Below are 26,946 nucleotides of genomic sequence, written 5' to 3' on the forward strand. Positions count from 1 at the left end.
CTGGGATTTGATTTGAATTGTATTTAATCTATAGATGAATTTGGAAAGAATTGACATCTTAACAATATAAAGTCTTCTATTTAATGAACGTGGTATATCTTTTTTTTTTTTTTTTTATCTGTATGCGGGCCTCTCACTGTTGTGGCCTCTCCCGTTGCGGAGCACAGGCTCCGGACGTGCAGGCTCAGAGGCCATGTCTCATGGGCCCAGCCGCTCCGCGGCATCAGACCGGGGCATGAACCCGTGTCCCCTGCATCGGCAGGCGGACTCTCAACCACTGTGCCACCAGGGAAGCCCAAACGGTATATCTTTCCATTTATTTAGGTCTTTCATTTTTCTCAGAAACATTTATATTTCTTAGTGTATAGGTTTTATGCCTATTTTCTTAAATTTTTTCCTATATTTTATGTTTATGGAAATTATTGGAAATGATATTTTTAAAAATTTCATTTTCCAATTGTTTGTTTATAGTTTGTAGAGAAATAAATGATTTTTGATCCCTTGAATCCTGGGATCTTGCCTAAATCGCTTATTAATTCTAGTAGATTTTTTAATAGATTTGTTAAGATTTTCTACATACAAAGTCATGTCATCTGTGAATAAAGATAGTTTTACTTTGCTCTTTCCAGTATGTTTGCCTTTTATTTCTTTTCCTTCCCTTATTGTGTTGGCTAGAACTACCAGTTGAATATAAGTGATGAGAGCAGACATCCTTGCCTTGTTCCTGATCTTACAGAAAAAATGTTCAGTCTTTCACCATTAAGTATGATATTAACTGTTATGTTTTTTGTAGATGTCCTTTATCAGGTTGAGGAAGTTTCCTTCTGTTCCTAGTTTACTGAAAGGGAATGTGTTAAATTTTACCCAATGCTTTTTCTGCATCTATTGAACTGATGATATATTTTTTCTTCTTTATTTTGTTAATATGATGAATTAATTGATTTTCAGGCATTATACCAATCTTACATTCCTAAGATAAAACTCAGTCATAATGATTGATTTGTTTTGCTCATATTTTGTTAAGGATTTTGTGTTTTTTAACAAAAGCGATATTGGTCCATAATCCTTTCCATAATGTCTTTGCCTTGTTTCAAGGTATCAGGGTAATAATGCTGACATCATACTATTAGTTGGGAAATGTGTCTTCCTCCTTTATTTTCTGAAACAGTTTTTGTAAGATTGGTAATTTGGAGTTTTCATTGTGGATTTTTAATGATGTAATCAATTTAAAAATAGGTATAGGTCTATTGAATTTTTATATTTCTTCTTGAGCCAGTTTTAGTAATTTGTGTCTTTAAGAAATTTGACTGTTTTTTAATTTATTGGCATAAAATTATGATAATCCCTTATTAACCTTTTAAATCTTTGTAGGATCTGTAGAGATGGAGGTGGAAGTCTGGAAGTCGGCTTGCTGCTTCTGCAGTTAGTCCTTTAGTATGGGAGTAGGGAATTGAGTCAGTCTACTTAGGAGTTGAGCTTAGTGTGAGCTCTGTTGTTGCTATTGTTATTTTTACTGTGTCACTGGCTTGAGATTCCTCTCTTGTTACCTTGTGCTTAGGGTGGGGTTTGGGGTGCCACAGGTTTGTGTGTTTTTTTGTGTTTCTTCTCCATCTTTATCTTTGGCATTGGCTGTGTGCCTCTGCCTCAGAGGGGCTTTTGCTTCACAGTCTTTTTCTGCCACTAACAGTGGACTGCTGTTACTTATTACTTGGTGCTTGCTAGCCTGATGGAGGGTGATGGCAACGATGGGTGGAGAGGTATCTCTTTTCTGAACCAGCCTCAGTCTTGGTCAGGTCCTCTTTTCTTGAGTCTCAAGAGCAGAAGAGCATGCAAGTGGGTGCGAATGCCCCTTGTTTCCATGGCTCCTAAGGGGTCTGCTAGCCCCAACTTTGCCTTTAGCAATTCGTTAAAAATTTAGCCAATTTCTTTTTATGCTTATGGCATGCTATAATGCTTTCTCCTGGGCTCTGTCACAGATGAGCCAGTCTTTATGTGTTGTCTCTTCTTGGAAGGGACAAGAATACTTTGTTGCTTTGAGACCTCTGATAAGTTCAAGAAAAGTGATGATTTTATAGTTTATCTGGATTTTTCTTGCTGTTAGGGTGAGAGTGACACCCTTTCCAGCTCTCTACATCCTAGACAGAAACAGCAGTCCCAGCCGTTTGATTATAGTATGGGTGTTTGTTTTTCCTGCTAGGGGTTTATTGAGCTCCTTGGATCTGTCGGTTTATGGTGTTTACCAATTTAGGAAATTTTTCAGACATTTATTCAAATATTTTTGTGCTTGTCCTCTCTGTGCCATTTTAACGAGACTCCAGTTATATGTATGTTAGATCACACACTGAGCATTGAGGTTCTGATCTTTTTTTTTTTTTCCTTCATTTTTTTTGATATCTGTGCTCCACTTTGGCTAGATTCTATTGCTAGGTCTTCAATTTCATGACTCTTCTGCATTGTCTAATCTGTGAATTTCCTCACTTCAGATTTATATAATCTGTTTATCTTCTCATTTTGTTAATGTTTCCCTTTAAGTACCTCAGCATATTTAATAATTTATTTAAATCCTTGTCTGCTGATTGCATCATCTGTCATTTCTGAGTCTGCTTCTGTTGATTGATTTTTTCCTTCCTGGCTATAGATCCCATTTCCTGGCTCTGGATAACATTTTTCTGCTTCCTTGCATGTCTAATAAATTTTGATTGGATGCTGGATCTTATAATATTATGTTGATGAATGTCTGGATTTTGTCATTGAAGAGTATTAAAGATTGGTTTGGCGAGTGGTTAAGTTACTTGTGGATTAGCTTGATTGTTTTGAAACTCATTTTTAAGTTCTGTCAGGGCAAGTCTAGAACAGGATTTATTCTAGGGCTACTTCAACCCTACTCCCCAGATGAATCACTTCTGGGTCCTCTATTGATGCCACACATGTTCAGCGAGGTCTCTTTACTCTGGCTAGTTGGAGCTCAGATACCTCCTGGACTTGTGTGACATCTGGGAATTAGTTAGCTTACAGCTCCAGTAGTCATTACAGCACCTGGTTGCTTCCCTGGCTTCATGGAGTCTTGCTCTACTATGTGCAGCTTACTATTTAGCTGGACTCAAAGGGACCCTTACGCAGATTTTTGTGTACCTTCCCCACAGTTAATACTCTGCTCCACTAATTTCAGCCACACTGCTGAACTCCGTGAGCCCCCTGTGCCCTGCTTAGATTCTCTTTCCCTGAACTGCATTCCACAAAGTGCCTTTTGGTAGTTCATTGGACTTCCCACATTTGCTTGCTCTCTCTCAGGGTTCACTGACCTGTATTTATTGCCTATTCAGTGGCAGAAAAGGTATTTTTTATATTTTGTCCAATATTCTAGTTGTGTATGGTAGAAACGCAAGTTGTACTGGTTAATCCATCATGGCCAGCATGTCATTTATATATATATATATATATATATACATACATACATACATATATGTGTGTGTGTGTATGTGTGTGTGCGTATATATATATATATATATATATATATACACATATATACACATATATATACATATATATAGCTGGTGCTTATTCTTTTCGAGATTTGTTTTATATAAGCCTTCTTTTAAAAATTTTTTTTATTGAGATGTAATTGATACATGATAAACTATACATATTTAACTTGCACAACTTATAAGTTTTGACATACACATACACACTCATTAAACCATCGCCACAGTCAAGGTAATGAACGTATTTGTCACCCCCCAAAATTTTATTGTGCCCCTTGAAATCCTTCCCTGCCTCTCTGTTTTTCCCTTCATTGCCAGGCAGCAGTTGATCTGCTTTCTGTCATTATAGATTAGTTTGCATTTTCTGTAGATTTATATATAAAGTAGCACATCATATGGTATTTTCTTTTGGGGGGGTTTTCTTTCACTCAGCAAAATTACGTTTAAGATTTATCCATGTTATTGCATGTATCAATAGTTCTTTCATTTTTACTGCTGGGAAGTATTCCACTATGTGGATATACCATGGTTTGTTTATCCACTCATCTATTGATGGACATCTGGGTTGTTTTCAGTTTTTGGCTGTTAAAAATAAACATGTTACAAACATTTTTGCACAGGTTTTTGGATGGACATTTATTTCCTTTTCTCTTTGGTAAATACCTAGAGTGGAATGGCTAGATCATGTGGTAGATGTATTTAACTTATTTAGAAACTGCCAAGTTGTTTTCCAAAGTGGTGTTCAATTTTACATTCCCATCAGCAGTGTATGAAAGTTTCAGGTCCTCCACATTCTTACTAGCATTTGGTATGGACAGTCTTTTTATTTTTTGTTTATTTATGTATTTTAATTTTTTTTAATATTTATTTGGTTGCTCTGGGTCTTAGTTGCAGCAGGTAGGGTTCTTAGTTGTGGCTCATGGGCTCCTTAGTTGAGGCTCGCCAGCTCCTTAGTTGTGACACGTGGGTTCCTTAGTTGAGGCAGGCAGGCTCCTTAGTTGTGGCTCGAGGGCTCCTTAGTTGCAGCTTGCTGGCTCTTTAGTTGCAGCACATGGGCTCCTTAGTTGTAGCATTCATGTGGGATCTAGTTCCCTAACCAGGAATCAAACCCGGGCCCCCTGCATTAGGAGCATGGAGCCTTAACCACTGTGCCACCAGGGAAGTCCCCTGGACAGTCTTTTTAGCCATTTTAGTGACTATGTAGCAGTATTTCATTGTGGTTTCAATTTGCATTTCCCTAATAACTAATGATGTTGAGCATCCATGGTGCTTCTTTGCTGTCTGTATATTTTCTTTGGTGAAGTATCGGATCAGATCTTTTCCCCATATTTTAAATTGGATTGTTTATTTTCTTATTGCTGAATTTTACAGTTTTTAAAATATATTTTGGATGTAAGTCATTTATCAGATATATGCTTTGGAAAGATTTTTCTTCCAGTCTGTGGCTTATCTTTCATTCTCTTAACAGTGTCTTTTTTTTTTCTTTTTTTAAAAATTGAAGCATAGTTGATTTACGGTGTTTCAGGTGTACAGCAAAGTGATTCAGTTACACACACGCACACACACATGTATATATACTTTTTCAGATTCTTTTCCATTATAGGTTATTTCAAAACATTGAATATAGTTCCCTGTGCTATACAATAGGTCCTTGTTGTTTATCTATTTTATATATAGTAGTGGGTATCTGTTAATCCCAAATTCCCAATTTATCTCTCCCCCACTTTCCTCTTTGATAACCATAAGTTAGTTTTCTAAGTCTGTGAGTCTATTTCTCTTTTGTGAATGAGTTCATTTGTATCACTTTTTTAGATTCCACATATAAGTGATATCACATGATATTTGTCTTTCTCTGTCTGACTTCACTTAGTATGATAATCTCTAGGTCATCCATGTTGCTGCAAATGGCATTACTTCATTCTTTTTTATGGCTGAGTAATATTCCTCTGTGTGTGTGTGTGTGTCTATCACATCGTCTTTATCCATTCCTCTATCGATGGCCATTTAAGTTGTTTCCATGTCTTGCCTATTGTAAATAGTGCTACTGTGAACATTGGGTGGCATATATCTTTTCAAATTAGTGTTTTCATCTTTTCTGGATATACGCCCAGGATTGGGATCACAGGATCATATGGTAACTCTATTTGTAGTTTTTTAAGGAGCCTACATACTATTTTCCATAGTGGCTGCACCAATTTACATTCCCACCAACAGTGTAGGAGGGTTCCCTTTGCTCCACACCCTCTCCAGCATTTATTATTTGTAGATTTTTAAAAAATATTTATTTGGTTGTGCTGGGTCTTAGTTGCAGCAGGTGGGATCCTTAGTTGTAGCTCACCAGCTCCTTAGTTGCAGCTTGCAGCCTCCTTAGTTGCAGCACTTGGGCTTTTTAGTTGCATCAGGTGGGCTCCTTAGTTGTGGCATATGAACTCTTCGTTGCGGCATGCAAATGGGATCTAGTTCCCTGAGCAGAGATCAAACCTGGGCCCCCTGCATTGGGAGCGTGCAGTCTTAACCACAGTGCCACCAGGGAAGTCCCTATTTGTAGACTTTTTGAAGATGCCCATTCTGACTGATGTAAGGTGGTAACAACATCTTCTGAAGAGCAAAAGATTTTAATTTTGGTGTGAAGGCCAATTTGTTAATTTTTAAAAAAAATTTTATGGACTCTGCTTTTGGTTTTCTATCCAAGAAATCTGTCTTAACTCAAGATCACAAAGATTTTATGCTACAAGTTTTATAATTTTAGACTTTACATTTAGGTCTGTGATCCATTTTGAGTTAATTTTTGTATAATGTGTGAGGTATGGATCCAAGTTCATTTTTTAGCATTTGGATATCTAGTTGTTCCAGTACCATTTGTTGAAAAACTATCTTTTCTCTACTGCATTGCTTCTGAGCCTTTGTCAAAAATCAGTTGAATGTATATGTGTAGGTTTATTTTTGGATTTTCCACTCTGTTCCATTGATCTCTTTGTCTGTCTTTACACTAATACCATACTGTTTTGATTATTGACACTTTTTAATAATTTTTGAGATAAGGTAGTTTTAGCCCTCCAACTTTGTTCTTCTTTTTCATAGTTGTTTTGGCTATTCAAATTTCTTTGCATTTCCATATGAACTTTAGAATTGACTGTTTACTTCTACAAAAAAACATGCTAGGATTTTGACTAGGGTTGTTTTAAACGTATAGTTCAGTATGGGATCACTGACATCATAACAATATTGAGCCCTCTGACCCATAAGCCAGCTGTATTTTTGTCTTTGGTTTTGCTCAGCAATATTTGTATAGTTTTCATGTACAGGTCTTTCACATGTCTTTTTAGATTTATTCTTAATTTTTTTTTTTTTTTTTTTTTTGCGGTACGCGGACCTCTCACTGTTGTGGCCTCTCCTGTTGCGGAGCACAGGCTCCGGACGCGCAGGCTCAGCGGCCATGGCTCACGGGCCCAGCCGCTGCGCGGCATGTGGGATCTTCCCGGACCGGGGCATGAACCCCTGTCCCCTGCATCGGCAGGCGGACTCTCAACCACTGCGCCACCGGGGAAGCCCAATTCTTAATTTTTTATGCTCTCATAAGTGGTATTTTCTTTTTCAGTTTTAATTAATTCACTTTATTATTCTTGTGTGAAAACACAAGCCTTGTGCAACACAAGATGGTCAATGAATTGCTGATAGGGAGCCTTGGTGAGCACAGTCCCCTTCGAGAGGTCAGGTGTAAGATAGCTGTAGGTCTTAGAGGTGGCATCGAAGGTGGCCTTGGTAAAGTTGCCCAATGAGGCTGTGCAGCCGCTGACCAAGGTGTAACAGTTTTCAGTGCCTGCTGTCAGCAGCAGCTTTGTGGCCACGAAGACCAAGACACTAGCAGTGGATCTGGGTGCAAGGATGAAGCATACCAGCAGAGAGCTGCAGTATCCTGTCACCTTCAAGGAACTGTATGGGGTTTGCCAATCTTGTGTTTCCAGGAGTCCCATTACCCATGACAGCGGAGTGGTTGGCCAGGAGGATGGCCCTGTGGATGGCAGTGGTTACCTCCTTGGAGCACTTAACACCCAGACCCATGTGACTATTACAGTCCCTCATGGCAACAAATACCTCGAACCTGAACTGCTGGCCAGCACCATTCTGCTTTCACTGCTTTCAAAGGCATAAGGGACTCCTCTAGGGAAAAGTAACCTCAGATCGAGAGGAAGAAGAGATAAATCTCCTTCAGGGACTTAATCTTCATGTCCTTGACCTCGGCAAACACTGATAAATTGCTGATTCCAAGAAAGAAAAAGGTTTTTGAAAGTATTTATGTAGAGTTTTTTCAGTTGTTGATTGTTGACTGCCAGTGACTACCCTCTTCAGCCTTCCAGCAGTCTGTCTCAAGCTGCAGGTCGCTGGTGTGATTTTCAGTAAACTGTCCCCTTTGGTATAACTCTGACAGGTACTGGAGGCACAGAGAAGGCATCAGAAGGAGAAATCTGGCATCATACCTACCTCGCCAACACCCTACACTTATAACAAGGTAGGAGAGGAGATACTAATCTTTACCCCTTGGGTGTAGCCCCTCTTCTCCTATGAGGTGTTTGTGGCTCTCTGGGAAGGTGGCAAATTCCATTCTTATCCCTTAATATTGCTGCCCAAGAGGCTGAAAGCAGCCACATATGCAGAAGAGTGGAATTCAAGTATTTGTCTGATGAAATAAGATTCATACCAGTTTAGGTTTTACAGCAGGAACCAAAGGCTATGGTCACCTGGAGGTTATATATTTGGCTAGCTGTACAGTCCACTGATCACATTTAAAGATATGTTTGTCTTGCTTTTTTGAGGTGGAGGCCATTTCAGAGAATATTATTTGTCTATTTATGGTGCCATTCTTTCTAACCCCATAAAATACCCAACTTAGAACAGTGTCTAGTACACATAGCAAGTGCTCCCAAGTGTTACCTGGTACTTCACAGTTCTTAATCAGTAGCCTACACATCAAGCTTCTCTGTTCTAAAGTATGAGAGGTTTAGGGCCTCTTGAAACAGGTCCTAGAGGTCCTGGAGTCACTGAGTAGATCAGAAGAAAATGATGCTGCTTGGGGACTCCAGGTGATATAGATGGTAGAGAGGGAGCTGAGGATGGTAGAAAGGCAGGCCAGCTCTTCCTGGTCCCACACCTTTAGAGGGCCCCACATATTCCTAATGCATGTGCGTGCACACATGCAGGCATACATATCGAAGAACACACAGGCTTCTGTGGCACTCAGGACCCTCCACTTGCATTGGCGCTGGCACTGGCACAGCATGACCAGAACGCTAAACAACTACTTTCATGATTAACACTGTTCAGTCCCCAAGTAAGAACTGCTCCACATCATCTTGATCTACTTGCAAAACTGTAGGCAGCTGTGCCCTTATATAGTGAAGGTTGGAAGTGAGGGCTGTGCTGATTATAGTCAGTCAGAAACTGCTTCCTGCTTCCCAGTGCAGACAGGAATTGAGTGGTAGAAGCACTTAGCTAACAGAGATATTAATTTACTTGATACGGTCTTCTCATCATGAATACAATGGATTCTTGTGTGATACATTATTTCCCAGTACTATTTTTTTCTCCTCTTCCTGTTCCATTTTGTGAATCTAGTGGTGTTTGTGAATTAGCATGGCATTCATAAAATTTACACTCCACAGATGAGTAGTATATTGAAATAAGTTCATATTACTTTTGAATGTGTATATATGTTGGTCTAGTTATAATCTTTATATTGGCAACTAAGTGAACACTGACTGCTACATTTACAAATAATTTTTTAAATAAAAATAAAGTAAAAAGATGTAGTTAAAATTTCAAAAGTTAAATAAATACATCAACGTTAATTAAAAAGAAAAAGAAAAAGAGGCAGTAGGCCAGGTGACTTGCTGTGACTCCACCACCATTCAGCTGTATGATGTTGGTGGTGCACTTAGTTTCACTCTTGACAGATGACCTTAGAGATGACAAGATCTCTGTAGTATCAGTTTCCTCATGTGAACTATTTTTTAAGATTTCTCTCCACCTCTATAATTTTATAAGTATGTTCTACAGCATGGGTCATGTCATCTATAAATGTCTACTAGTATGATGCCAAGACATGGCTGAGAGTACCTGAGACACCTCATTTTCCAGGCTTCACTCAGAGCAGCGCACAGCTGTGGTGTGAGGAGCGTGTGGCCACAGTGGCAGGTTCCCTGGGCTGCCTTTCTCAGGTGGACACTGCTTTTGTCCTGCAATTCAGGAGGACAAGCCTCTGTGTTGAAGCCTCTGAGGACCCAGTTTCCGAGGCAGGTAGAGCTACGTTTAATTAAAATAGGAGTCCTTTATTAATAAGCATGCTGTGACTACAGGCCATGAAATCGCCTTAATATCTACAGACATGGTAGTTGGTGGCAGTTTTGTTTCGTTCAGAATATCTTCCCCAAGAATGGTCTTGCAAATGGGCACAGTGAGTCCTTCATGGCCAAAGGATTGCTTTTAGCTTCCTGTTTTTCCCTGCAGTGCCTATCCCTAAGCTTTGTCAGACTGCTTTGGGCCTTTATAAAATGACTTGTGCTGTTTTATAGAGTCAGCCCACCTGTGTCCTAGCTGCTTTGTTCCTGCACCCTCAGCCCTGCCCAGGTGGACAGAGTAAATGTTTCACAACCAGCTGGCTTATAGCTATCACTTTTCTGGCTGGGGACAAAGTATCCTACATCTGTACCCAATAATCAGGTAGCAGCTTGGGCCTAAACAGTGAGAATAAGTGACTATTTTACCCCAGACTGGCCTTGTATATATGGTGTGCACACGTGTAGTGTTGGTAGCACGTAACAAATAAGGAGAGAATGGTTAATTCTCTTAAGACTTCCTGAAGCTTTTACAGTCTCTGTGAAGTGATTCTCAGAGATATCAGCCTGTGTATATCAGGGGCTGTTTCTGGGTCAGTCCTAGGGACTTTATTTTAGAGCTGTGCCTCTGCTGTGAGTGACCATGTTCTTTTTGCTTTCAGAGCTGTGACTTGTGGTCCCTAGGGGTGATTATCTACGTGATGTTGTGCGGATACCCTCCTTTTTACTCCAGACACCACAGCCGGACTATCCCAAAGGATATGCGGAGAAAGATCATGACAGGCAGTTTTGAGTTCCCAGAGGAAGAGTGGAGCCAGATCTCAGAGATGGCCAAAGATGTTGTGAGGAAGTGAGTCCCCAGGCCACTGCGGGGGGAGGCCAGGGAGGCCTTAAAAGTGGTGGAACACAAAGGAATGTTGGGTAAAGGAAAGTCATTTGTTTCCCAGGCATGTTCCTTCTCATTTTAGCATCACAGAAAATTTTCCCTGGAGCCTGAGATGAGAGTTCTCAGTGTCCACACCTTGGTGAAATTGGAGCTTTGCTCCCTCCTGTTGCACTCCTAGAATTTGTCCTTAGGGTTGAATCCAGGTCCCTTGGTAGCCATTGTATCTGTGAGCATTAATTTAGGACCTTAAATGGTAACCCCCCTGGTGTACCCTTCCTGCACGGAGGCCGGTCATTTGGGACAGACATGATTCCAGGAACTGAACTGGGGTGCTAAAATGACCATGATGCTTTTGGCTTTTCATTCCTTAGCTGCTGTGGGAGTGTGTGATTGGTTGTGCGGGGCCTGGACCCCACCTCCTGCCCTTCCTACTGCTAGTTGGTTGCTCTGGTGTATATTAAGATGGAAAGATTTAGAAGAATTAGGGGTAGTGAATGGATGATGGAGACTTGACATTCAGAGTCCTTTGGAGAAATTAGCTAGAGCACTAAGAAAGAAGTCAGACCTAAATATGAGGTGTCTTTGCTTTTTCTACCCACCTGTGTCAGAGGCTTAGCTGACTGGAACTTGGACGCTGTTCTGGTATCCTACTGCTTGTTCTTCACTGAGTAACTTTTCCTCTTTTGGTTTCAGTTTCTTCATCTGTAATGCGATAAAGATAAGCATTAAAAGGGCAGTACCTGGGAACTGTCTCCTAACAGTACAGCTGTTTCTGTATGGAGATTACTCTCTTTCAGAAGTGAGCTTGTTCTGTTGGTTAGGTGTTTATGTATTCAAAAAGGGACTAGTTTCTAAAATATACAGGTGAAAGTTTTTTAGGAGGGTGGAGGCAATGTTTAAATCATCATTTGTCTTCCTATGCTCTTTCCCTGCTGTATTCTCAGTTACTTAACCAAAATATCAGTATCCTCTAATTGGTTCTTTGCAGTTCTGTAGAATATATTTCCTCTCCCTAGAGCAACATTGATTATCTTCTTTCAGCATTGAGATTCTTTTCTAAATAATCCTTTCTTTAGAATCTGAAGCTGTTTGTTCACAATGATCCAAAAGGTTACAGAGAACATGAAAGAGCAAGTAGGCACGTTGTCCTGACTCTGATGTTTGGAATGGGAGGCTATGTATTTGGAAGAAGGTGCTGTAAGAGGCCCAGGGAACATGCTGGGGTGAGCTAGGAATTGCATTAGGATAAATGTACAAGATGTAAAGAACTATGGTCAAAAAGCCGATGGTACAGAACAATACATTAGGCTTAGAAGGAAATGCCATCCCCTTCTCAGAGATTAGATTTTTAGCTTTTTGTTGTTGTTTTGTGTGGGTTTTTTTTGTTTGTTTTTTTTTTGCGGTACGCAGGCCTCTCACTGTTGTGGCCTCTCCCGTTGCAGAGCAGTAGGCTCTGGACACGCAGGCTCAGCGGCCATGGCTCACAGGCGCAGCCGCTCCGCGGCATGTGGGATCCTCCTGGACCGGGGCACGAACCCGTGTCCCCTGCATCGGCAGGCGGACTCTCAACCACTGCGCCACCAGGGAAACCCTAGATTTTTAGCTTTTGAATGTCTTTGGAATAAAGGGTTCATGTCCTGCCAAATGGTGACAAGAGTTTTATCACAAGTAGCAACCTGGATTTTCAGAACCGTATGACCCCTCGACTAATTCTACAGTCACTGTTAGCCAAAAGAGCACTTTGAGTCCCTTTTGGAAATTATAGCCCACTGTCCTAGAAACATTAGTCTGGGGATTCAGTGTCTCAGGAACTGTAAGCCATATGTAAGATTACTTTACTGAACCTAGAACTCAGTCTGAGGTATCACTGGACTAAGCCTTTTCCTACCATTCTTATCTCAATTTATTTAGTATAGAAAGAACTGCCTAAGGACAGAGTGCCCTCACAACTAACGGTTAGGGACGAGAGCCCCACCTCTGTCCTGCAAATAGAAAGCCTAGGCTTATAAGAGTTGGTGGAAAGTCAGAAGCTGGAGCTGGTTAGAGCCAGACCCAGGAACTTCCCGGCCTCTGGAAGCAACTGCATGGCAGCCCTGTTGGCCTTTTCTCCACAGGCTCTTGAAGGTCAAACCAGAGGAAAGACTTACCATCGAGGGAGTGTTGGATCACCCCTGGCTCAACTCAACTGAGGCCCTGGATAATGTGCTACCCTCTGCTCAACTGATGATGGATAAGGTTTTGAATGATGCTTATTTTGTTGGCCAAAAAGGCTGTGTTGGGAAGGAATGCTGAGGCTTGACTCAATGAGGGGTTAAAGGCAAAACAATGCAGAGCACACAGTCTTTCCCAGAGAAATATCTCTGGTCTTCCAAAGATCAGGATTGGAAATAAAGAGATTATTTCCGTAAAAGACCAGATCAAGGCCTGGTAAATACACTAAGGGAACACTCAAAGGACTGTCCTTCATATTTGTGCTATGGGGTTGGGGGCCCAGAGCAGTATCAGACACCGTTCTTTTGCCCAAGGAGTTTAAACAAGACTGGTTGGAAAGACCAATAAACACAAAACAAAGAGGGAACATTTTCAGACATCAGAGCTTTTGCATGCTAAATTTTCTGTGAATGCTATGGAAATTCAGAAAAAGAGAACATCTTTGAAGGGCTGTAATTAGGGAAGGGTTCCCAAAGAGAAGGCAAAAACCATCACAATTATTAACTGTTGTGTGGCATTTCTTAACCCCTTTACATGTTTAACCCCTTTACATGTAATGAAGCCTGACTTCATTGATGGGAAGTTGGTAAAATGGGTGTGGCCGACCTGGCTTTGAAAGTAGACAGAGGGGTTTAAGTCTTAGTAGGACATAATTGAGAGGCTATTGTAGATTTTTGAGAAGAGATTTGCCACAGGGAAGGTGTTTAGAGATGGTTAGTCAGACTTGCAGACTTTCCAACCTAATACTTTTACAATAATCTAGAAGCTGAGAAGCTGCTCTAGGAGCAGAGAAGTAGAGATGAATGAATAGGCTCAATATTTTTGAAGACAAATTTCTACAATTTTTGGTGACTGACTGGATATAAGGGGACAGTGGGCATATCTGGTGACACCATTGACAGAGGGAAATCAGGAATGAGGCTGGTTTTGGGTGAAGGGAAGTCTCTTAGGTTTTAGATATTGTTTAAGGTGGTAGATGGATGTGTGGTGTGGAATCAGAATGTGGCTGAGAGGGAAAGGCAGTGACACAGACTTGAGTGTTACTGACTTAGAAGGGATGGAGTTGAAATGTAAGCGAATAGGAAAAAAGAATGCTAAGACCTCCCTTAGTTTAGCTGGAGTATGAGAGAGAAAGGAGAGCTAGAAGGAACAGAGTTTTCTGCTATCTCTGATTTGTGTGCAGTTGTCTTCCTGGTTTAAATGTGCCCAGTAGTCCAGAAATGGTTTGTTTGGTCAGTCCAGAATACAAAAGGATTACTTATACCCTCTGGTTGTCAGCAATTGAGTGTTACATTGTGGCTTTCCTCAAGATCTTGAAATGGAGAAATAAGATTGCCTTCTGGAGTTACTTTAAGATTAGTGTATAATGAATCAGCCAAGTATGGATATGCATAGTCTTCTTAATGAGGAGGAGTAGCTCCTGGGCCTATAAGATGGAACTGCAATGTGACAGTGTATTCCCATTTTTAAAGAAATGATGTGGTCAAGATGCAGGCTGGTCAACTTTGGAAGTGTAGAAAAAATGTCCACATATGCAGAAACTGAATAGTGTCCATCTAAGCTGTGCCTAAGAGATGGAGCCTGAGCTCACAACCTTGAGGTGTTCTCATCTTTTTGGTCGGGCTGTCACGGATAAGGAAATAGATTCAAGGGTCTGGGGGCGTGTAGCCAGGGCCAGTTAGTATAGTTCTCTTAAATGAGTTCAAACTCTTCCTGATCTAATTGCATGCTTACCAAGGAACTATTTTTGTAAATTGTCAAATTTTGTTGTTGAAATTCAAACAACACGGAGGTATATAAAATAAAAAGCAAAAGTTCCCTTTCATTACCCTGCCTCAGTCTCACCCCTCAGAGGTGAGGTGACCTATGGCTTGGTGTATTCTTCCTGATCTTTTTCTGGGGAGACACACACACACACTCATGGAGTTTGTCTTTTTTTTTTAATACAGAAGTGGGATCGTCTCATTCTTACAAAGCCATTTCTGATTATTTGCCTTCCCTTATTGGTCTGCCCGTAGTGAGAGATCGCACTGGTCATAAAGACAGACTTGAAGAGTGCTAGACCTTATGACAATTATTTCTCATTGTAAATTAATTGACTGGCTTATAGATCAGTTTGTGAGGGTCTGCTATGCTCACCAGGTGAAATGCTTGGGGTTCTGAGCCATCAGGGCTAAGGTGACTGTCTACACCATGGGGGCAGTGAGTAAATGCCAGTCAGGGAGGCTTCTCAGGCGGCAGCCTGCTAGCTTTTCCCCTGATGTACATGTATGACTCTCTTTACACTTGCCCTTGCCAGTGACTGTGAGTATGAGCCTTGTTAGTATTTCTTACTTGCATTTCTGTCAGCCCACAGGAAAGAAGGGCTAGCTGTTGGCCTGGTATTCCCTGGGCCCTGCTGATCCATGGGGAAGAGTCCTCTGCCTTATCAAAATTTGTATACTGCCAGCATAAGAATGAAATTGCCACCTTAGTTCTTTGTGATTCTCCTTCCCACTGTCTTAGATTGGCTTTTTAGGTGCCCAGAATGTGGAAAACTGATGACAGTGTTTGCATTCAGGCGGTGGTTGCAGGAATCCAACAGGCCCATGCAGAACAGTTGGCCAACATGCGAATCCAGGACCTGAAAGTCAGCCTCAAACCCCTGCACTCTGTGAACAACCCCATTCTAAGGAAGAGGAAATTACTCGGGTAACTGAGCTTATTTCTTCAGTTCTCCCTCATGGCTGGTGTGGTTGAGTACAGGGTTCTGAAAGGTCAGCCAGGGGTCTGCCCTTTTTTGTCTCTTAAGAGGGTGGAAAGGATATGTTCTTTAAATAGCATCAGAAGTTGGAGATACTCTATAGTTAATTATTTATCTGAAAAATCTGTTCCTTATGTTTAGCATTAACATCTGTTAAGAGTTGGGTTTTGGAGTCTCACCTTGTTATTACCTCTCTCCCAAACTTCTAAAGCACCAAGCCAAAGGATGGTGTTTATATCCACGACCGTGAGAATGGAGCCGAGGATTCAAATGTTGCCTTGGAAAAGCTCCGAGATGTGATTGCTCAGTGTATTCTCCCCCAGGCTGGTAAAGGTCACACCATTTATGAATGCTCTGTGCGTGTCTGTGTGTGCACACATGCACATGACTAAAGGAGTGGCTTAATTTGAAGTTGTCTGTTTCATCTTTGTGTTATAAGAAAATAAGTACATTATACAGTTTGTGCCCACTGAAAAGAATGGACGGTGGGAACTCAGAAAAGTGAGGCTCTGACCCACCTTTGGTTTCCTGTAAAATTTCTAGTTTCGGTTTAATTGCCAGCGTCAGACACAGCACGTAATTTTGTATTTTCCTAGTTTGTTAATGAGATTACAGGATAGAGGATGAAAAATGTGAACAGGGTCAGGATTAGGTTGGGAAGGTCAGGAGGGTTGGGAAACACCATATCCAGAGCCCTTAGAGTACAAGGCTGTCATTAACTTGTGAATATAAAGAGACGATCTCTCAAGTTCAGAAGCGGCCCTGGCTGCTACTTGTATCATGGGCAGGGTGGGACTTAAACAGAAGTCCTTTCGAGGGAGAGCTCTCTTTTCAGTATGTTCTCCTTCCACCTAATGGGGTATGATGGGCTTTTCTCAGCAGATGAATGAGATGCTTCAAGTAGTAGGCCAGGAAACTGTTGAGTTGACCAGTCTTCCTAGATTCCTTGGCTTTTAGGGGAGCTTACTAGTGTGCCTCAGGTAGCCTTCCAAAGTAAGAAATGAGCTTAGGAGAAAGAAGGTAGCCCACTCAGCCTTATTCTCCCTCCGGCTCATGGTCTCTTAAGTTAACCAGGTGCTTTTGCTCAGCAATAGTCCGACATCCTATGGGTGCCTATTTCCCATCCCCCAGTGCTAAGACTCTGGGGGCATCAGGGAATTTGTGTGAGGTGGTCAGAGCAGGAAGAGTTGAGAAACCAGAAGCGGTCTACATCAGTGGTCCCCAACCTTTTTGGCACCAGGGACTGGTTTCGTGGAAGACAGTTTTTCCATGGACGGGGGGCGGGGGGGGTGGTTTCAGGATGATTCAAGTGCATTACGTTTATTGTGTGCTTTATTTCTATTATTATTACATTGTAATATATAATGAAATAATTATACAACTCACCATAATGCTGACAGGAGGCAGAGCTCAGGTGGTAATGTGAGCGATGGGGAGTGGCTGTAAATACAGATGAAGCTTCCCTCGCTTGCCCACCACTCACCTCCTGCTGTGCGGCCCAGTGGTTGGGACCCCTGGTCTACATGTAATGTAGGGACTAGAAGTAATGATAGTCTGGTAAAGCTTGCACCTTTAATCATCACTTCTCAATAAGTTGGACCTCATGTCCTTCCATCTCTGACACTAAAATCCCATGATGCTGCAGGAAAATGCAACTTCTTCTTCATCTTTATCAATAGGAGAGAATGAAGATGAAAAGCTGAATGAAGTAGTTCAGGAAGCTTGGAAGTATAACCGGGAATGCAAACTCCTAAGAGATACTCTGCAAAGCTTCAGCTGGAATGGTAGGAGCCTTAATTATGCCTTTCCCCAGGAATGCAGAGAAGTAATTGTGTTTAGAATATGTAGGATCTCTGGGGGCTAAGCTGGGACTGTTTTCAGGTAAAGTAGGGCTGGCGAGTGAGTGGAATACTGTGGGACAGGGGGTTAGCCCTACAGTAACTGCCCAGGCATATCTGGACATCTGGCCCTTTCGCTTGTTTTCCAGAGTTCAGATGAATTATGTGTCGCAGATTCATTGCTGCAGAGCCCCCGTCACATACCACTTGGGCAAAAAAACAGTCAGATCTCAGAACTCCTTCCAGATACCTGAACTGTTGTTCACTGGGTATTAAGGAGCAGTATACTCTGAAGGGGAGAAAGAGGGCAAAGTACCACAGAGTCCGCCCTGCTGATCTGCTTAGCTTAGAGAAGACCTGTTTCACTGAAGAGTAGAGAATGCCAAATCTGCTGCTCTTTGAATTTTTTTCCCCCACAGGCAAACAAGGTACAGGTGTGTTTTTTGAGCTGCTTTTGTATTGTCTTTCTACTTTAGCAGACTAAACTAGACTTAAGGTCTAGGATGCTCAGGGAAGGAAGCAAACTCATTGCCTAGCTTGATTCTTGGACATGAGAAATCCAAAGTGCTAGCCTGGCCATTCCCATACTTGGAGGAGATTAGCTTCCCTAGGATTTTTTTTATTTTTGAAGATTTTGAAATATCAATACAGAAAAGTGATCACATTTGAGGTATGCACGTCCAATGAATTTTCACAAAGTGAACACTCCCATGTAACAGGCACCTAGAACATGTAGTGGAGCATGTGCCCTCTTTTAACTGCTACCTCCCTCCTCACAAGGGTAATTATGATCCCAGTTTCTAGCAGTATATATTAGTTTTGCCTGGTTTTATATTTTATGTAAGTGGAGTCAGAGAAGTCTATGTTCTTTTGTGTCTGGCTTCTTTTAGTCAAGATTATATTTGTGAGATTCAACCATATTGTTGTGTGTAGCAGCAATTCATTCTCATATATATGTATGTAACTATATATATATTCTCTCTGTATATATTTTTCTCCATATATATACACATATATATTTTTTGTATTTATATCTATCCATTCTGCTGTTGAACGGACATATGGGTTGTTTCCAGGTTTTGGTCATTAAGGAAAGCACTGCTATAAACACTCTTGTGTACATCTTTTATGAATATTTTAATGAACTCACTTCTCTTATGTATCTAGGATTGGAGTTGCTGGTTCATGGGGATATTCATCTGTTTAGCTTCAGTAGGTACTGCCACCAGTTTTCCAAAGTGGTTGTACCAATTTACACTTCGACTAGCAGTGTTTGAGGGTTCTAGTTATTCTATATCCACACCAACCCTTGCTATTGTCTTCTTCATTTCAGTCATTCTGATTAATAAGTACTACTGGTATTGCGTGTCATTTTACTTTGCCTTTCCCTGATGACTATGAGCTTAAGCACGTTTTAATGTTTATTGGCCATTTAGATTTTGTTAAGTGCCTATTCTTTTGCCCATTTTTCTATTGAGTTGTATCTCTCTTATAGATGTGTAGGAGTTCTTTATATAGTCCGGATATGAGTTCTGTTGTCGACATACATATCACAAAGAACTTCTCCCTCTTTGTGGTTTCTTGCTGTGCTGTTGTACTGAACATTGGATTTTTACAGCCAGGTTAATAAGCTGCTCAGTTCTACTTGAAAAATGGGGGAGTTGAACTGCTTTTGATCAGTGTTGGTGATGGTTCCTCACATACTGGTGAGATGTACCTTATTGGGTCCCTGTCAAGAATCTTATCACCTCCCAAACAGTTTGGAGACTGACCTTTTTCTTTTTTGGGTTTCAGGTCGTGGATTCACAGATAAAGTAGATCGACTAAAACTGGCAGAAATTGTGAAGCAAGTGATAGAAGAGCAAACCACATCCCACGAATCCCAATAATGACAGCTTCAGACTTTGTTTTTTAACAAGTTGAAAATTTATTCATTAATGTATAATTTGTATGTAAATTAATAAATCATAATTTCATTTCCACATTGCTTAAAGATGCTGTATAAATTTAGATACAGGATTTACTAATAGTATAGTTCATTTGTTTTTAAGAAAAGCTCAGTTCCTAATATATTATTACTTTAGGATTGTTTAGTCATATGTGGTAAAGCTGACAGATGGTATTGTCAAGCAGGATTGTTTTATTTGTAATAAAGTATACAAAAACCATTTGCCAGTGGTAGGCAAAGGACCAACTATACTGACCTTAGTAAACAGTTGAATCAAGTACTGTGGAATCTGGTTTCAATTGCCCTGTGTATTTTACTTTCTGCACTATCAGTGGATTAGCTCTGGTGCCAAGAAATTTTTGTGGATCCATGTTGCAGACTGCTTGCCTGTTACAGGGTGCCACCTCCCATGATGGAAGAGGCAGGGAGTTGAGCCCTCATTTCTCTTATCCCTAATTCCCTAGAGAAGAGTGGTAATATTCCTTTTTTGTCATATTTTTTTAAAAGGTATTGGTGTATTTCTTAAATCTAATGGGATTCTCTATTGAGTTTATTCTTTTCATGTTTAACCAGAGCTTCAGCCCTCCCACCTCCTTTGAGATCCTACTTTGTCCTCTCCCTTTCCTGCAGCCCTCACCAGCTCCATTGCTTCTTATCTCCTTTCCCTGTTCTTCTGGCCCCTTTTATGGGATGATTTTTCTGAGAAAGTTACATATCATAAAAACTGGACTATTGGGTTAGCATCTAAAGATGGTCCAAGTTTTTTCTCTTAAAGCTACCCTTTTTCTCTAACGTTTCTGCCTGGGTTTCATGGTGGCATCCCCTGGGATGCATGTATTTTAATTTATCACCCTTCATTTTCAGGAAGCATGGTTCTGGCCCAGAGATCAGATACTTGAATAGAAAACAAGGCTGGGTGCTTTTCTACTTTGTTGTTGTACATATGGGCATCCATAACACACCATTTTTATTTATTTTTTTAGCAGTTCTTGATTGGTGGTTCTGTGTTGGTAAATGGGAGAGCTAATAGGCCAACTCCAATTCACAGAGGAGAAGAAAAGGATCAGTAGGCTCAGTTATTCAGTTTCATCCCATCAAATTCTCTTCAATCAAAATCAACCCCACAGAGCTCACTTATTTTCTAACTCTTCCACTTTGTTGAGTATGTCTTCAGGGTGACATTTGCTTAGTATGTCCCATATGTGTGTGAATGACTGTAGGAATATATGATAAAAACATTAAGTATCTCTTAGAAATTACCTTACACATTGGTTCCCTTTTACTTTGGAGAGTTTTAAATTCAAGGCATTTTTTGAGGTAAGGCTCACTAATCTTCGGTGATTGATAACTGCTACAAATGGATACCCTGTAAGGAGAATTCAATACTTTTCTTTTTTTTTTTTTTTTTTGAGGTACGCGGGCCTCTCACTGTTGTGGCCTCTCCCGTTGTGGAGCACAGGCTCTGGACATGCAGGCTCAGAGGCCATGGCTCACGGGCCTAGCCGCTCCGCGGCATGTGGGATCTTCCCGGACCGGGGCACGAACCCGCGTCCCCTGCATCAGCAGGCGGACTCTCAACCACTGCACCACCAGGGAAGCCCGAGAATTCAGTACTTTTAAACATGGCAGAATCTAACAAACAGGCAGCAGAGAAAAACAAAATGTTTTCTTATTTACTAACCAGAAAACTTAGCTGAGAGTTGAATTAAGGGTTGAATTATTCTGTTTTTTCAGTGAAATGCAGTCTTACAAATCAAAATCACTTCTTACAATCAGGAAAAACTCTGCAGTTGTTTCTGGAACAACTGAATACCTGTTATTTTTCTTATCTTAGGGTAGAGGTTCAGTATTCGCTTGGGAGAGAAAGGCAGTAATTAACTTTGTTACTCTTCTTTTTCTTCAGAGGAATCTTCTAGCATGCCCAGTCTACCATTAACTTCTCAAATTTGTTATCTGGGTGTCTTCTAGAGGCTCAAGATGATTTCCTTCCCTGTGTGGTGAATTTTAGGCATGATCTAAAAGGGTATCCAAAAGATTCTTCCTTTTACTCTGAGCAGCAGTTGCCCGTGTCTCTTTAGTCTGAATTAAACTGGCCGTGAAAATGAGTGCTGTATCCAGACAGGTCCATGCTGAAAGTTTGTGAATACCCTGGAGGATGCTCTAGCTGTTGTAACTCAAAAGTGGGTCCTATCCTACAGAGAGCTCCTTGACAAAACAACAGCTTCCAAAAGACTCAGCAATGTTTGGTCTTTAAAGTGGAGTGTTGTTTATGGAATTTGTTTGTAGGCTTTAACTTTACCAGTCAGGTTTACTAATAAAACATTCACATGTACTGGAAGTGAAACACAATCATCCTTGTCTCTTTTGGCCTAATGCCTGTACCTGCAGGAAGTTCACACTGTAAGAACAGTTCTCATAGGCAGGAGGTTAGAGTCTTCAGTTTTCCTACATGATTTGCTAACCCTCTGCTTACTATAAAACCATTACTCAAATACCTTTAGACTTTACCATAGTTATTAATCTGCTTGATGCGAAACAACTTTTGTATTTTTCTAGCTAATGTATTGTATAAGCTATAGGAGAACACGTGGGAAATTTATTGTCTGAAACATATGATAGGAGGAACTGCTTTTTAAAGAGTTTTGTTTTTGTATTCATTTGAGATAGAACAAGTTGAAGGAATTATTGGTTGAAGAAGTCAAATGATTTAAATCAGATCTTGTGTGTGAATGCTTGCGTGCGTGTGTATTTATTGAAGAAAATGTGTCTCAATTTGAGAACTGGAAAATTGGATATTTGATTTTAATTATATTTTTATTTATTTAAAAAAGTAGAAGTGGTCTTTCATTATTGATTTTTTTGTCCCACAGAATGACTTAAATTTTCCCTGCCTGTTTGGTTAAGACACAGGGGAACATCTTAAATCTGTGATAATTTCCAAGTTACATAATTTTAAGAGGCTTTCCTCTTATACAGAACACAAGGAGAAAAGAAATCCAGCTGGAAATCATTTCACCATTTTTGCTATAAATTTTTTAATGTGTTTGTGATATGATAGTATTAATTTTCTTGATAGATGTAGATGATTAATTTTTTCATCTGTATTAGGAATTAAATATTATTAACTGGGGATAATGAGTTGATCTACTCTCATGCTTATATCTGAGATCTTGTAGTACTATTCCATTCTCTTTTGAATTATATAAGGCATTTCTCCATTTTTGTGTGGTACTTATAGCCATAACCCTTATTTTGAAGGTTTTATATTGTAGATATTTGACTTAATATAAAATTATTTTTATGCAAGATAAAAGATGTAGAGTCTTTAGTTCATCTTATGATGCAAAGGAGAATAACTGGGCAAGGAATGTGGTTAAATAGGGCTTTTTTCCTTTTAAATTTATACTGCTAAATACACCAGGAGATCAACATCAAAATCAAATCCAAGGACTTCCATAGACATTACAGTTCAAGAAGTCTTTAAAAAGCTCTTATACAGTCCATTTTTATTTTCTTGATGAAATGGTAACTAGATACCTGGTTAATCAGAGTTTAGTTTTATTCCAGACTTTGTTTTTATGTTGGGAGGAACTGAACTTTGATCTTAGTCACTTGTAAGTCTCCGTAGTGAAACTGAACTCCTTTCATTTAACACTTAGTACGTTTGTGCATTAGGAAAACTTATTAGAGGAAAATTATGTATATATGCAGACACAAAGTGGCTAAACTCATCTGTTATGAACAAAAGTTAATGAGGGAGAATTTGTGCATCCACATACAAGTTTTCTTGAATTAAAGGAGAAAAACCAGACCCTGACAAAGGAGGGCTGGACTGAAAAACAGTACCCTCAATACTACAGAAATGAGGAAAAGAGGTAATGGGCAACAGAGAGCTTCGTCCTGCTCTGAGATCCCGAAGAATCCCCATCCCCTCCCCCCTGACCTCCTGCCAGAATGTTGGGTTTCAAAGAATGCGCAGATTAACGGATATCAGGAGTAGTGTGGCCCTGGGCTGAGGATAAGGATAATTTACCTGAGTAACAGTCCTGGCTGAATCATTACAGGCCTTCTACTTGGTATATCTCTGTGTAAGCGTAAAGGGAACTTAGCCAAGGAGCATTAAAACCATTGCTGTTGGAAGGAAGTCATATAGTAAGGAAACCACTGAAGGCCGAGAGAAAAGCAAGAACAGAAACACAGCCCCAAGGTCTGTAAGACTGAGTTGGGCAGTACCCACCCATAAGGGAGCCAGCATAGATCTGAAGTGAATACCTGTGACAGAGGGTCTGCGTGTCAGGGAAAGCTGCTGCTGCTGGACATAGGCCCTGCATCATCAACTGATTTAACATGGCAGCGTCTGTGACACACTCTGCCTCTATACTGCCTTCTCTACGGAAAAACCAAGTGGCCCTGAAGGAGGGTAAGATAAAGTTTCAGACTTGGGCTCAGCAGAAGAGGGATTTGAGGCTGGGGCCAGTGCCAGGATCTTCATGTTTCAGTTTGAGGATTGTGTTGCTGTTGGTGATTTCTCTGCCAAGCTTGTACTGTGACCTGGGATCAGTATATTACTCTTCCTATGAAACAGTCACCCCCAAGAGTCTGACAGTGGAAGGAAGGGAAGACCAAGTGGAAAAGCTCTCCTATGTGCTATTTATGCAGGGCCAGAAACAGCTGATTCACCTGAAGGTGAAGAGAGACTATTTTGTGAATAACTTTCCAGTCTTCAGCTACCACAATGGCATCCTGGGGCAAGAAATGCCTTTCATCTCACATGACTGTCATTATGAAGGCTACATAGAAGGAGTCCCAGGTTCTTTTGTTTCTGTCAACACCTGTTCAGGCCTCAGAGGCGTCCTGATTAAGGAGGCAAAATCCTATGGCATTGAGCCCATTCACTCTTCAAAACGGTTTGAACATGTGTTGTACACCATGGCCCATGAAGCTCTAGTCTCTTGTAGTGTCACTTCCAATGACAGCCAAGTGGCATTCACCAGCCGGCAACAGGAGAGCAGCAAGCCTCGCAGTCAGCAGGTGCCATCCTACTTGTGGTCACATACCAAATATGTGGAGATGTTTGTCGTGGTCGACAACCTGCGGTTCCAAATGTGGGGCAGTGACGTCAATGAGACAGTCCAGAGAGTAATGGACATCATTGCTCTGGCCAACAGCTTCACTAGGGGAATAAACACAGAGGTGGTGCTGGCTGGAATGGAGATCTGGACCGAGGGGGACCTCATACAGGTCCCAGTGGACCTGCAAGTTGCACTCAGGCATTTCAATAGCTGGAGACAAGAGAGGCTCTTCCATCGCGTGAAGCATGATGTTGCCCACATGATCGTTGGACACCATCCTAAAGGGGATACAGGGCAGGCATTTCTCAGCGGTGCCTGTTCAAGTGGTTTTGCAGCAGCCGTTGAATCCTTCCACCATGAGGATGTCCTCCTGTTTGCAGCGCTCATGGTCCATGAGCTTGGGCACAACTTGGGTATTCCGCATGACCATTCGGCCTGCGTTTGTAAAGATAAACCCTTTGGCCTCATGCGTGAAAATATCACTAAAGAAAGTGGCTTCAGCAACTGCAGCTCTGACTTTTTCTACCAGTTCCTCTGGGAACACAAAGGGGCCTGCCTATTTAACAAGCCTGGGCCCAAAGGCCGCGTACGGAGGGATTCCCGCTGTGGAAATGGTGTTGTAGAAGAGGGGGAGCAGTGTGACTGTGGTTCTGACTGTGACAATCACCCATGCTGTGACCAAACATGTAGGCTGAAGGAGAATGCAGAGTGTGGTGATGGACTCTGCTGCGTTAAATGCCAACTGAAATATAAGGGATTCATGTGCCGTCCTGCCTTGGGGGAGTGTGACCTCCCAGAGTATTGTGATGGTTCCTCTGGAGAATGCCCCATAGACAGCTATAAGATAGATGGTACAGTGTGTGACAGAATTCACTATTGCGCTGGAGGTCGCTGTAAGAACCCTGATAATCAGTGCATGGATATATATGGGTTCTCTGCAAGGTCTGCCCCAGAAAACTGTTACATTTCAATGAACAGAAGAGGGGACCGGTTTGGAAACTGTGGTATTACCAACTCACCTAGGTTAAGATATTTGAAGTGTGTAGATGATAATATATTTTGTGGGAAACTTATATGTACAAATGTTAGACAGGTACCACAAATCAAACCAAATCATACACTGATCCAGGTCGCTCATGAAGATGACTGGTGCTGGAGCATGGATGCCTATAACACTACTGATATCCCTGATGATGGAGATGTACACACTGGCACTCTTTGTGCTCCAAACAAAGTCTGTGTAAATTACTCTTGTACTGATTATGCTGTGCTAAAGTATGACTGCAAACCAGCAGAAATGTGTAATGGTAAAGGAGTTTGCAACAATTTTAGGCACTGCCATTGTGAGGCTGGCTATGCTCCCCCTGACTGCAGAGATCCAGGAGATGGTGGTAGTGTAGACAGTGGTCCACCTGGCAAACCAACTGAAATTCAAAGTGTAGGTCTAGGTGGTGGTTCTTTTCATCGTAGCATTCAGTTTAGAAATGTTGGCAAGCTAATTTTCATACTCCCTTCATTTCTTTTAATATTGTTGTTAGTTTTAATATTTTACATTACCCTCAGGGCTGTAAATGAGTCAGTAGAGACCCTAGGGCATACCTTGGAGGAAAGTTCAGAGGAAACCACTAGTGAGGGATTCTTAACGAAGTTTCTACCAGTGGGGCTACAGGAGGAGGAGTCAGAAGAGAAGGACCAGGAAGAGGAGGCCCCCCCACCGGAGGAGGCCCCCTTGCCGCTGCTGGAGGCTCCCCCCCCGCTGGAGGCAATGCTGCTGCCGCCGGAAGCCCCACCAACAGGAGAGCCAGCACCATAAGAGGTAGCAGGTAAAGGAAAAGGATAACCAAAGGCAGAAGTGTATTGGTGGAAGAATCCAAAAATATCGAATATCTCAAGCACTGAGTGGGAAAGAGGGGCTCAGAGAAGCAAAGGTGAAGTGAGAATTGATGGCTTCTGTAGCTCTGAACAGGATATATAGTCTACAGAAACATACTAACATGGGAACAGAGACGCCCCTGCTTTCAGTATTCATTTTAGTAATTTGGTTATATGTTCATATATGAACTCATAAAATATTCAATTTTTTGCTTTTTTCCCATTTCATGAAACAATTTTATTTAAGCTCTTCTCATGAATCATACCTATCAATATCATCTTTCATTTGGGCCAATTTCTGATCTGAAATTACTTTTCAGGGCCTACCATCTTCCATCTACATTGTTTGATACACAGTATTATCTCTACCTATGACTATCACAGGGTCATTAATCCCACTCATAACACATTATCTTAAAAATGTTATCTGTTGAGTAATCTAATTTGCTCCAAAAGTTGCTATTCACGAATAAAAGGTAATTTAAAATAAATAAAAAGCTATTTTAAGATGAAGCATCGCTTCAGACTCCATACAGCCTAGTCCTTGAGGCTTCTTTATTTT

The 26,946-nt window shown here is 41.1% G+C and overlaps 2 protein-coding genes and 1 pseudogene across 2 annotated transcripts in view; 2 read left to right on the top strand and 1 right to left on the bottom strand.

The window, feature by feature from the left end:
• MAPKAPK5 (MAPK activated protein kinase 5) overlaps window positions 1–19,660 on the top strand; it is a 37,783-nt gene extending 18,123 nt beyond the window's left edge. The window contains exons 8-14 of the mRNA XM_065889405.1: window positions 7,912–7,992; window positions 10,477–10,664; window positions 12,815–12,935; window positions 15,472–15,602; window positions 15,866–15,981; window positions 17,334–17,438; window positions 19,287–19,660. Coding sequence (XP_065745477.1) covers window positions 7,912–7,992; window positions 10,477–10,664; window positions 12,815–12,935; window positions 15,472–15,602; window positions 15,866–15,981; window positions 17,334–17,438; window positions 19,287–19,381 — 837 coding nt within the window. The 3' untranslated portion in view covers window positions 19,382–19,660. The remainder of the gene's footprint in view (window positions 1–7,911; window positions 7,993–10,476; window positions 10,665–12,814; window positions 12,936–15,471; window positions 15,603–15,865; window positions 15,982–17,333; window positions 17,439–19,286) is intronic.
• Window positions 7,100–7,647, bottom strand: LOC136133153 (small ribosomal subunit protein uS5 pseudogene; annotated as a pseudogene).
• Window positions 19,661–23,690: 4,030 nt separating the features above from the next.
• LOC136132635 (disintegrin and metalloproteinase domain-containing protein 1a-like) lies at window positions 23,691–26,325 on the top strand. The gene has a single exon (XM_065889520.1). The coding sequence runs from the start codon at window positions 23,788–23,790 to the stop codon at window positions 26,323–26,325; it is 2,538 nt and encodes an 845-aa protein (XP_065745592.1). The 5' UTR covers window positions 23,691–23,787.
• The last annotated feature ends 621 nt before the right edge of the window (window positions 26,326–26,946 follow it).

The sequence above is a fragment of the Phocoena phocoena genome, chromosome 13 (genome assembly GCF_963924675.1).
Source record: "Phocoena phocoena chromosome 13, mPhoPho1.1, whole genome shotgun sequence".
NCBI lineage: Eukaryota > Metazoa > Chordata > Mammalia > Artiodactyla > Phocoenidae > Phocoena > Phocoena phocoena.